Raw genomic sequence first — 12,702 nt, forward strand, 5'->3', positions numbered from 1 at the left:
ATACAATAAAAATAAAGCTATTTCCAATTATGAAAAAATATTTACAAGAAAAGCCGTGACCGGCAATGGATAAAAAAACGATATTAAAAATACAAAGTTACTTTATTTTAAAAATATCGCTAAAAGTTAACGAATTTCGTACAGAAGAGGGTAAAATGTTAATAAAAACAAAAGTTGCCAAAAAGGTTGCCACGGAGCACAATATTTAAAGGAGCAAAGTCCCGGCCGCGCATGCGTCAGCTGTCTGAAAAATTCTTGAAAAAATTGGCAAAGTTTTTTTTTTTTATTAGAAGACGAACCTTGCGTTTTGAGGAATTGGCCTTGTTGTGGGGTAACCTGCGATGTACTCCATCCCAACACAGGGGGAGGGAGGGAGAATACTCATAGACGATATTTATACATGCTAGAGGGGCTGTATCCAATCTGTTCAATCACTTAGGTTTCTCGGAAGATGAGTCCTTTTGTCGTAAATTTGGGTAATCCATCCAAAGCAAACTCGAAAATGTCAAAAAGGTTACAAAATTCGGATTAAAAGTTTTTAGATTTTTATCTGTTTCCTTTTAAAAAGAACGATGAGAGGCATAATTATGCTTGCGAATTACCATCGCCTTTTTTGTAAAACAGCAAAAAAAAAATCCTGATTTATGTTTCTAAACCTACCTTGTCTGTGCTGCCATATCTTGTCCCTGATAGCGGATAGTCTTCTTCAGGGTCGTCCTTCAGACCTTTGACCTTTCGTAGAATGTTCGTCCCCTTTCGTGTCAGCTTCTTGGCTTGTGACTTCACAAAAGTAGAACTCGGGTATTCTACCAAGGCAGCGAATACGTACAGGAATGAAACACAAAGAAACCAGTCGATCGCTTTCACGTAGCTGACCTTCGGCATCGTCGCTTGAATTCCGAAGATCAACGTCGTCAGGGCGAGAACTGTCGTGATTCCGAGCGCGACCCGAGCTGGCGGCGAGTTTCGTGGAATCCAAAACGAAACCCAACTCAGAATGGTGATGAGAATTGTGGGAATGTAAATTGAAACGACATAGTAGAATTTTTTTCGTCTGATATAGAAGGTTAGCTTCAGCATCGAGAAAGTCCCTGAAGAAAAAGGTAAACAAATATATATTATTAGTACATACCACAAAGTGAATAGTATGCTTTACGCGCGCTCTGATTGGCTAACTCGGAGGTGATTAGCAAAGTACTATTCACATTCACCTCCAAGCATGCGCAGCCGAAGCGAAACAAAATGGCTGCGCGTTTCGCTTCGGCTACCGAAAGTTATCATTTTGGCCGCTTGTGTGATATTAACTAAAACAATTATTCACCTCAGTGTCAGGGGAAAGTGGTGGGTATTAAATTTTACCGAGCCGCGGCTAGGTAAATATCCATTACTATTTACCTCCACTTCGGTAAATCTGCGTTGTTCCGTTAGTTCTGTATTTATTTGTAATATTCCGCTTCAGACATTTACGTATTGCATATTTAGTTAATACAGTTCAAAGGAACCGTATCTAAGGCTCTCAAGGGGAACAAACCATACCTTATCCCGCTGCACATACCTATAAAGCTGACATATGAGAGTACCCTACCCTCCCGGGGAGAACCCTTCCATCTTGTTACGTTATGTGATATGAAATAAAACTATCAATATATTATGACAAGGATAGAAATCGTGTTTACCTGTAACATATGAAGCTGTTATTTCCTCGACAGAATATCCATCGATCGCAAACTGTGACATGATAACTTCTTCCTCTATTGTCACGGCGCTTTTAAGGTTTCCATTCTCCTTGGCGTCCCACCTAAAGTACAAGTCGTCAGCGGTCATACCATCTGCAAGAGCAATCAATCATGCATTAGAATGGCGAAAAGCATCCTAGAATCTTTTAATCAGCTCTCTATATCTAGGATTCATTTCTACTTGAAATTAAAAGACAGTCTTACTTAAGCTTACTTATAAAGTCCTCAACCCACTAAGGAGAGCAAGAAAGGGAAGCCTTAAGCCAAGTGGCCTATACTTGCCGGAGCTTATCCTGGTTTCTGTAGCATTAAGCGGCTAGGAATAATTCAACTCCCCCCTGAATGGGATGCTAGTCCATCGCAGGGTACGCCCCCCCCCCCCACCTCCAGCATTATTTCGCCGGTACCCATTTTCCCCCCTGGGTGGAGAGAGGCACTATGAGAGTAAAGTGTCTTGCCCCAAAACACAACACAATGACCCCGGCCAGACCTCGAATCCGGACCGCTCGATCCAGAGTCCGGAGAACTTACCATTAGGCCACTGCGCCTCCCATTGGAGCTTGAGTAGGGCTGCTAAACTGAGTTGTAAGGACAACGGATAGACATTGCTCTGACAGCAAAAAAGTATTCGAGCTCACTCAACGTCAACGCTCTATTTGTAGAACCATTTTGCTTACAGCTTAAATTCTCTTCGTTGTTGTTAAACGTTATTTTAAAGTTCTACAAGGTGTTTGACATCCGAGGCATGAAGAATCTTTATTTCTCCCCCTCACTGGTTACTACCGTCATGTGACAAAGCTAGAGCAACATTTTCCTCGGAACGAAAAGTTGTGTTAGGATTATAATTACCTTCGTATATTACCAAACGCCAATGCTGCGGAAAACTTAATACTCTCAAGTGCCTTCATTAGCGTTTGAAAAGTTATAATTTAGTCTAACTATTCAGTTAGCCTACTTACAACTTTCTAAAAGCAGACTACAGTTTTGTTTATCCATGGGGTAGTTTCGAAGATCCATCTTGCACGCCGCTATCACAGTCATTCTAAAAAAAGTAAAATGAGCCACAACACAGAAAGATTCTTGATAAGGAAATTCTTTCAGTTAACTAGGCAGTAACAACCCCGAAGATACGATAGATGGCTTTAAGGAAATGTCGGTAAAGGTGCGACCTCAAAGCAAGATTTAGATTTCTGTGCCCTGTAAAACCTGCAAACGATCGCCAGTTTGGCGGCTGGGCAATTCTAGATCTTGTCCTATCCCACCCAATCTCGTTACTTCGATTCGGTGCCTTGAAATCGACTGTCGGATTTTCATCGCACGAGCTTTATTTTGAAATGCTTACCGTGTATGTTTACTTACAAATTCAAATATTACTTTCATTTGCAATGTTTATCTGCAGTTCATAAATATAACGTATTTTGCATGCACATGAACATTTGAAAAATTACCTTTGACTGTAGACAATCTGTCCATCTGGATAGACTTTGAGAAGAAATTCTGTTTTGGGTGCGGAGCTCGACTTTTCGTTGTTTATGTACGTGTCAGGAATCCAGATTTGCTGCATAATCTCTCCACCTAATGTCAGGTTTCTCTTGGAATAGTATTTTCCAAACTGAAGGCGCGAGTCGTACCACTTTTGCCGCATGAAGAACGTGCTCTCAAATTGCTTACATCAAGACAAAAGTAAAAGAAAAACACCTATTAAGGACCAGGCACATGTGGTAACACTGTGCGCAATGTTGCACCAACATTTGGTTGTGGCGTGTGTCGACACACGTGAAATTTTTGTGCACAATATTGCACGCACATCACTTCAGAAGTAGAATCGCTTTCTATAACATTGCTCGGAACGATTTCAACGTGTTTCAACTATCTGCAACATTGCGCGCAACAATTTCAACGTGTGTTCTCCATCTGTAACGTTGCGCCAACGATTTCAACGTGTGTTCACTACCTGCATCATTGCGCGCAACGATTTCAACGCCTCTCCACTATCTGCAACATTGCGCGCAACAATTTCAACGTGTGTTCTCCATCTGTAACATTGCGCCAACGATTTCAACGTGTGTTCACTATCTGCATCATTGCGCGCAACGATTTCAACGTGTGTCCACCATTTACAACATTGCGCGCAGCAATTTAAACGTGTGTCCACTATCTGCAACATTGCGCGCAACAATTTAAACGTGTGTTCACTATCTGCAACATTGCGCGCAACGATTTCAACGTGTGTCCACCATTTACAACATTGCGCGCAGCAATTTAAACGTGTGTCCACTATCTGCAACATTGCGCGCAACAGTTTTAACCTACGTCTACTATCTGCATCATTATGCGCAACAATTTACGTGTGTCCACTATTTACAACATTGCGCGCAGCAATTTAAACGTGTGTCCACTATCTGCAACATTGCGCATAACAATTTCAATGTTTTGCTTAATATCTGTAGCTTTGCGCCCAACAATTTCAACGTGTAACTACTATATGCAAAACTGCACAATGCTATGAAATAGATATCTGGTCTTCTGATTAAAAGAAACGAAGAAACAAGCAGAACAAGGATAATAAGGCTACGCTAATGCGCGCTCTCCTTAGCCTTCTCCCGTAAGGTACTCGGCTCTAGCAATGATTGATATAAACACAGTTTATAGCATGCCAGTCATACGAATACAGGAACTTATCACCAGTTTTTATTAATAAAACCTCCTTACCATTTCCCTTTCATCGAGTCCGCCTAATGATGTGATAAACAGCGTTACCAACACTTTCACTGGTTCCCCTGAAAAAAGAAAGGAAAATGGGTTGATGAAAGCGCTGACGGTACCCCTGAAGTAGTCTTACAGTATCTGTTAATGACTACCCCATTCCGTCAAAGGGTTACTCCTTATGATAGCTACCCTACAAAGTAAGCGCTATTCTGTCGACAAGATACCAAAGAACCCTTGTCTAGTTGGTCGATGTAAAGTGTTAATAATAAGATGTTTATTTTTTCCATCCTCGTACCCAGGGTCTTCGTTCCCTTTGACTAGCGGTCAAGAAACGAACAAGCCTGCGCAGAAGGAACGAAGACCCGAGGTACGAGAATGCTTTATTTTCGTGAAGATTCAAAACCGCGCAACAACGACAGGTCTCTTTACTAGTCGAGCTACGTCATCAATAAGAATTTTCATCTAAGGAATATCATACACTACAGGTGAAATGTATTACATGTACCTTCAAAGTTAGGTCTGAATCGTTTGTCGTAATGCTTCTCGTTCAGGAGCATGCGCAGTACATGCGATGCATTCATGCCGCTCCAGTAACTGGAAGAAAGGAGAAATGAGAAAAACGTAAAACAGCTGTTCAGTATAGGACAGAAAAAAGCAATCTTTGCCTTGAGATAAACCTCCTTCGGCTTCCTACGAGAACATTAACTGAAAAGGAAAACCTAAAATTCCAGCCCTCCCTCCCATCTCACGCTCTATCACGCCCCCTCCCAACCTTATACGCCAACGGTCTTTCGTTAATTACCCCCTACCCCAGAATATAAGCTCATGGTTTATATTATTCGTAATGAAGATGTTGTTTTGCATTTTAATATCGTTGGAAAGTATTTTGATGTTCATTTAAGTTGACTACTGTCGAGCTCCGTATTTTGTGTTTGATTTTTATCTTATCTCGTGCACGGTCTCGCTTGATCAATACCGGCTAAAATGTTTCCTACGCGAAGTCTCTTTCAAACAAACCACTTTTGAAACGCGAAATTCCTTCTAATAACAAGCCTCTAGACTGTTCACAGCCCTCTCGGTGTTTTCTTTTCCTCCCGCAAAACGGGAGGCGCGAGAGCGACTTATACTACTTTTCTTTCGCTGGCTTCGGTTCTTCCTCGCCCCCGCGCCCTCCTGCTTCGCGCTCGCACTCGCTTCACTTTCCGTTTTTTTTTTCGCGTTCTTTTGCCTTGAAAAGTAGAAAGGCTGTGAAGAGTTTAACAAGCTCCGTGAAAATAATACCACCAAAAATAATACCAACGTCACTGAAAATGAGCCGGGGTCTTATTGATCAAAATAATTTTAAAATTATCTTGACGCCAGATGCATGTTCACTTAAGCACAATAAAAGATTTTAATAGATCTTGACAGCATGCACACAACCTGAAAACAACAATGCAGACTGTTAAACATAATTTCAATTTCTAAACAAACCCCTCTCTTTTTATTAAAAAAACGTAAGTCACGCAAGTTTGTTTTGTTTTCTATTTTATACGAACAAGTTTTTTTTTTAATTTTCTTCGGCTCGATTTTAAAATCACTTTGAATTACCGCTGAACTGACCACGTTTTTTTTCCAGCACTGCAAAGTACCGAAGAGCAATTAAGAAAAAAAAACTATAATGTCAAAATAGTCGACATGGTCATTCAAATTTTCAGAAAATACAAATATTTTCACCTGTACAGCATCAACAAACTTTCCATCTGATTTCTGCTACTTTCGATGGCCGTGGATATTATAAAAATTATTCATTTGGCGGTGCGTGAGTCTCGTATCAGAGTGATCATTAAATCATTGACACGTACTCATATCGTCCTTCCTGTTATTTGATGTTTTGTTGACAAAATAGTAGCGTAAATAATCTCTCCGATTTAAATAATATAATCATTATTTCGCCTGTATTAACGGTTAAAAATCGATATCTTTTACATACCTTGTTGGGAATTCTTCTTTGCAACGAACTAGTACGAAAGTCGTCGCGAAGAAAAGCGAGGAAAACATTCGTGGCAACATTCGCGGTTTCTACGCTACTAGAAGGAGAAGCGCGTCTTCTTTACACATCGGCTTACAACAGAAACCTGGAGAAGAATAATAAAGAAAACATTAAACACTTATCACCAGCGATAAAATATTCGTTTTGTTTAAAAAGACCGTACAAAGTTAACAATTTCCCCTTACCTGAACAGACACGAAATTGACTACAAAAAATATATTCACTTTACATTGCAAAGCGATGTTTTTTCACAGATTTCAAGAGAATTGCTTGTAAAATGTCTTTGAATTAAACACAGCTGTTCTCTGTTTGAAATACGCTTTGTTTGTTCTGATAGCTTTTCATCCGATCACGTTAATTTGTTCGGACATAGATCCCGCCTATGCACTGTGGCAGACCATTTTATACGCGCTTGTCACAAACTTGACATTTCTGTTTTTCGGAAGTAAACGAACAAAAATTTCCGGAATTCAACTTAAGAGAAGTGAGAATTTGTACGCATCAAAGTTCAGGAGATCATTAAATTGGAAACAAGTTTCGCTGCTAGTATTAATCAAGCCGAGTAAAAAGGCATTTTGCAATGCAAATTAAACTCTCGTTCTATATTAACATAATTCATTCATCGCAGACGCACAGTTTTTTGTTGGCTGAAAGCATCATAAGAGTGCCAAAAAACGAAAACAAAAAACTGAGCCAATATTTGAATTGGCTTCGAGTGGTCATATTTTGTTCTTCAAATGAAAATTACATGTAACTTTAAGTTTTCTTTCCACGCGCAAAATGTATAATAAACGAAAATAAAACGTTGAGGCTACCATAAACCGGCGTGCAGTATGTTTTGTTTATATAACAAGCTCATTCATGGTAGATGGGGGTTCACTGCAATGCCTGTTTTATCAAAAAAGAACTTAGCTGGAAATTTGCATGTTTCGAAAATAAGCTCCGCGAAGGGGGGGGGAGGGGGGAGGGAGACTTTTTATATGACACCTGACGGAAAACTAACTGTATGTTTGTCGTGACATCAGGAGTTGAAAGTTAGCATGTTCATTTTGCGACTGCTACATATTACTAGACCTCTAAGGATAAGTTTACAAAGTAATTAAAGCCCCCACTAAACGTTTACTTATACCTTTTATAATTTTCCTTTCAGCGTTTCCGATGATTTTCCTCGTAGCTTTACCCTTTTACCCTTTCCCCACCCACCCCTATCGGGGAGGAGGAGGAGAGGGGCGGGGAGGGGGGAGAAAGCGAAGTTTCCCACTCTTGTTGCTTCTTGTTTTTGTATTTCTTAACATACAAAAAATACAAAAGAAAGTCATTTCTTTCAAGCCCAATGAGAAAACAAACGTAAATAAAAATGAATTCACTGCCAGAGAAGGTAATAAATTATGAATTAAATAACAATCGATTGTTGGAGCGGAGTTCAATTTTGTTTCTCTCTCGTTAATCGTCTGCTTTAAATTTACGTGCCAAGCAGCTGAAAGTCAGCTTCTAAATAAGCATGTTATGCTGTTTACCTTTCATTGAGCTTCGCTAGAATTTGCTCTTTTCTCTTAACGTTTTGCGCCTGTGATAAAAGTCAGTCAAGGTCATTATGATCGTGATTGTCTTTTATCAAAGGCGCAAAACGTTGGTCATATACTGTTTCGAACTCAGCAAAACTTAACTGAGCGAAAACGTATTTACTGTAAGCGATGTAATAAATTATTGAAAAAGATCACGTATATTATCGGAAAAAAAAATTTATACGTTTCATCAAGTTACCACCTGTACCTTTCAAATGAATGCAATGGCTTTTAACGCTTAAAAGCTGTCTTTGATGCTAATTTAGCCTTATTTTGGTAAAATTGAATGTTCTTACTTTTTTACAAATTTCAAAGTAAATATTGCAATGGGTGTGCTTAAAAAATCTTCCCGCATATCATAGCACGCAGGCTGAAAACAGAAAGAAAATACAATTGATCACATTCAGATCACATAAAGTTGTCCTGCAGTTGTCCTATTTGCGTTTAGTGATATTTCTGTTTTATCAAAGTAAAAGTCGGTTTTCAGTGTTAACATACTAGAAATAACAAAATTCGAAAAAACAAGTGTTAAGAGCTGAGACTGTTTGAAAATGGCATTGCGTGCTTCCTAAAAAGAACACAAATTAAACTGTCGGTTTTCGTCGACTGGGGTGACATATTAAGTGATAGAATTCAAAGAACAAATTGAAAACCCTTAGAGCAAGCCGAGAGAGAATCATGCATGTAAAAACAACAAACTCAACTCACACATTTAAGTAATTCGCTTTACATCTATGTGCTGGTCCAACGTTCAAACGATAGCGACAAAGATGTGTGCGCCATCTATCGCTTCTTGCGACAAGTGAAGGGGCGGTGTTTTTTAATCTGTACGTGTTTTATCAAATGCTAATGAAGCTGACGAATTAAATATGTACTGATGTGACACTAATATCAGTGTCTAACAAAATTTGAAAGACGGACAATCGGAGCCCTTTTTATTTATTTATTTTTTTTGCCCCGAGCGAAGTTTATATCAGTTGATGTTTGCTCTATCCAGATTACCGCTCCTTTTGCATCCAGACAGCTCGCTTAAAAATCCTTTCAGCTGGCGTTTGTTATGTCAGAAAACTTAAAGTAACAATTTTAGTCTCATTAACCAAGCTTGTCCGACCAAAATTTAGAAATATTCTCCTTTTTCGTTTCTTTATTAAAATCTGTAAAATGAACACAAATAGGAATTCGGCCAAGATGTCTACGTCTGTACGACCAAGTTGGTGAATAACAATCGTACATGCAACATGCAACTGTAATTTTCTAGACAAAACTCGCTTTAATTTAAAACTCATACAAGCCATATGACAATCTTCTTACAAAATAGTCAAAACTAATGTTATCGGTTGGGAAAAATATCAACGAAAACAAAAACAAATTGACGCTACATGAAATATTTAGTCTTATTTAGCTTGAGACATTTCGCGAAAAAAAATGCATTTGTTATTTCTCTATTATTCGTCTTCTAAAAAGGTATACTTGTGAAATTTACACTGACAGCGATGGAAAACAACCTTTTAAAATTCATAGAGAGGGTTTTCATTAAAACGAACGTGAATTTAACAGAATGAATACTGATCAGCTTTATAAATTTTTGCCAAAGCCTTGAAATGGAGAAACAACTCTTGGCAAAAAGTTTTAACTTTTTGCCAAGAGTTGTTTAAAAACAGACATATGTCACTGAGATCATATCATGAGGAACAATTTGTTGTTTAAAAACAGACATATGTCACTGAGATCATATCATGAGGAACAATTTGTCTTAAACTTGAACTTTTGTGATAAAATCTGTCTGAATAAACACTGGATATGAAGAATATAACATTTTGACTGTCTACCTTGAAATTATTAATAAATCAGTGTAAGGGATTATAATACCGGACAGGACGATGCGTTTTACATGAAGTGTAATTAGATAGACCACGTGCGAGAGTCAGCGAGCGAACGTTGTGAATTCGTTCATGTTGTAGCGTCTAGGCGAGTTTTACGGCTTAATTACAGTTCAGTGAACGTTCTCCTTGTGTGGTTGTGTTCTTGCACGAGTTTATTACATTGGTGGCAGCGGTCCGGGATTTAAAGTGACCAGAAATGAGTGACGGAGAAGAGGAAAAGCCTAAAGGCGCCGAAGGCGGTCTTCCGAAAGAACCCGCGCCAAAACAAGAAGCGAAGCCACTACCAAAAAGTGCATCGCAGGAGGAGAGTTCTGAAATTCAGCAGCTTGTGAATACCTTATCCCAGGCCCTGAAGCAGAGCATGGTGGTTTCTAGCGAAACGGAATCCAGGAGGAATGTACGAGCTCCGCGTGTTTATTCAGTGGGTCAAAATTTCAAAACATGGCTGTCGCAGTTTCTTCAGTATGCAAATCTCGTACATATCAAGCCTTCAGATCGTCGAGCATTTTTGCTCACCCTACTGGATCAACCGGCCTACAAAGCGGTTGAGCTGCTCAAGCTTTCGGGATCGTTACCTTTCGAGGAATTCACGGCACAACTGATCCAAAGGTTTGATTCAGGCAAGACGAAAGAAGATTACAAATTGCAGTTACGGGCTCGGTGTCAAAGGCCGAATGAGGACTTCGAAGCATTCGCCGATAATTTGATGGAGCTAGTGGAAAATGCCTACCCGGAGGCCGCTTATTCGTTCAAGGTGGAATTGGCAAGAGATCAGTTTATTCAAGGAGTGGCGATCAGCGATGATTTACGAGAAAAAGTTTTCATGAGTCAACCGGCGTCGGTTGTGGAGGCTGTTCGTGTTGTTCGTCGGTTGGAAAGCGCGCGTAAAGCTTGTCAGGCTGTGCCATCTGTGGAAAAGAAAAAGTCGGTGAATGTGGTGAGTGCGTCAGCGGATGGTGACAAAATTTCCACTGAGATTCGTGAGCTTAAGGAGATAGTTCTTGGTATGAATGTGAAAATTCAAGAGCTGGAAAGTAAAGTTGAGAAACAACCGACGACACCTTCGCGACGTCGGGATGAAGTGGTATGTTATGCTTGCCGAAGGCATGGCCATTTTGCGCGGGAATGTCCAACTAGAGCAACGGGAAACGGAACTCGGGGCCTGCCCAGGGCCAGCCAGTCCCCGTAGGAAGAGAAGAGGTGGCCCAAGCTGTTTTAGCTGATGTCCATAAGGTAAATAACAATACACCTACAAATGAACATGTACTGTCTGCCATATCAGATTCGGGAATTTATGTTTCTGGACTTGTGAATCATCGTTTGATGTGTGTTTTGTTAGACACTGGTGCAACTGTTAGTGTATTAAGTGAGAGTGCGTGAGAGAAGAGTGGAAATGTTTCTGGACTTAAGCCAGTGACAGGGAGGCTTACTACAGCAAATGGTAATGAACTGACTGTTCTTGGAGAAGCAGAAGCGAGATTTCGTATAGGAAATATTGATTGCTCCTGGCCTGTTATGATAATACGGGGACTAAACCATGACTGTATCCTTGGGTCAGACTTCTTCAAATACTATGGCTGCCAGATTCATTATGATACTGGGACTCTTGTAGTTGGGAATATTGAGATTCCAATCAGATACTGCAAAGTAAAACCTAGTGTTTGTAGAATTTTTCTGTGTGCTGATGTAGAGGTCGAACCTGGAACTGAACAGGTGATAGGAGCTAGATTAGAGGAAGGATATGAGCAGAATTTTGGTAGCCCTGGAATTCTGGAGGGGTCCAAGGAACTGCGGAGAGATTCCGAAATTTGCATCGCTCGTTCCCTAGTTGTTCCAAAGGCAGGACAAACCCCTATTCGAGTTGCAAACTTCTCGGACAAACCTGTAAGGTTGCTTTCAGATATTCCTATTGCTGAATACCAGCCCATCAGCTGTGTTAATGGTAGTGTCATACCTACTGAAGTTGATCCAAATTTGTCAAGTCCATCCTATGCATCCTGTTCGGCTATTGACATGATAGAGGAGAGGGACAAGCAGGCAAACCAAGACAATTGGATGGGTGCAGTTGAACCAAATTTTGAAGGGCTTCTACCAGACCAGAAGGAGCAGTTTTCATCACTGATGAAGGAGTACAAGGACATTTTTGCAGTCAGCAGTTTTGATCTTGGAAAAACAGATCTAATGGAACACGAAATTAACACTGGTGGCCATCCACCAATGAAGCAGCCTCCACGTCGTGTACCACCCTATCAGAGAGAGATTATAGACAAACAGCTGGATGAGCTCTTAGCGAGTGGTAAGGTCGAAGAGTCCCAAAGTCCCTGGAGTAGCCCAGTTGTTCTGGCTAGGAAACATGATGGGAGTTACCGTATGTGTATTGACTTTCGAAGACTTAACCAGTGCACAGAAAAAGATGCTATACCTCTTCCTAGGACTGACGATGTCTTAGAAGCTGTTGGTGGTGCTCAGTGGTTTACCTGTCTTGACCTAGCCTCAGGGTATTGGCAGCTGCAAGTAAAAGAAGAAGACAGACCAAAAACTGCATTCTCTACCCATCGTGGTCAATTCCAGTGGAAGGTCATGCCATTTGGTTTGACGAATGGGCCCGCAAGCTTTACCAGGTTGATGAATTTAGCACTCGGTGGACTCACTTGGACACACTGTCTTGTGTACTTAGATGATATCATCATCTGGGCTTCTACATTGGAAGAGCATCTGTACCGCCTAAGGTTGGTCTTTGACCGGATACGAACTGCTGGCTTAAAACTGAAGCTAAC

At 40.3% G+C, this 12,702-nt stretch overlaps 1 protein-coding gene across 8 annotated transcripts in view; it reads right to left on the reverse strand.

Moving 5' to 3' along the window:
* Window positions 1–12,702, reverse strand: part of LOC144663417 (glycine receptor subunit alpha-2-like) — a 91,117-nt gene that overhangs the window by 1,329 nt on the left and 77,086 nt on the right. For 5 of the 8 annotated variants that reach the window (XM_078524361.1, XM_078524358.1, XM_078524353.1 and 2 more), the window contains 7 exons: window positions 6,418–6,562; window positions 4,951–5,039; window positions 4,449–4,516; window positions 3,185–3,402; window positions 2,696–2,778; window positions 1,677–1,829; window positions 661–1,091 (listed from right to left, as the gene is read on the reverse strand). In XM_078524361.1, coding sequence (XP_078380487.1) covers window positions 661–1,091; window positions 1,677–1,829; window positions 2,696–2,778; window positions 3,185–3,402; window positions 4,449–4,516; window positions 4,951–5,039; window positions 6,418–6,497 — 1,122 coding nt within the window. In that variant the 5' untranslated portion in view covers window positions 6,498–6,562. Of the gene's footprint in view, window positions 1–660; window positions 1,092–1,676; window positions 1,830–2,695; window positions 2,779–3,184; window positions 3,403–4,448; window positions 4,517–4,950; window positions 5,040–6,417; window positions 6,563–6,662; window positions 6,843–8,750; window positions 8,770–12,702 lie in introns of those variants that run through there. The other 3 variants (XM_078524354.1, XM_078524355.1, XM_078524356.1) reach the window with 3 other exon arrangements.

The sequence above is a fragment of the Oculina patagonica genome, chromosome 8, assembly GCF_052425735.1.
Source record: "Oculina patagonica isolate OP01 chromosome 8, crgOcupat, whole genome shotgun sequence".
Classification (NCBI taxonomy): Eukaryota; Metazoa; Cnidaria; class Anthozoa; order Scleractinia; family Oculinidae; genus Oculina; species Oculina patagonica.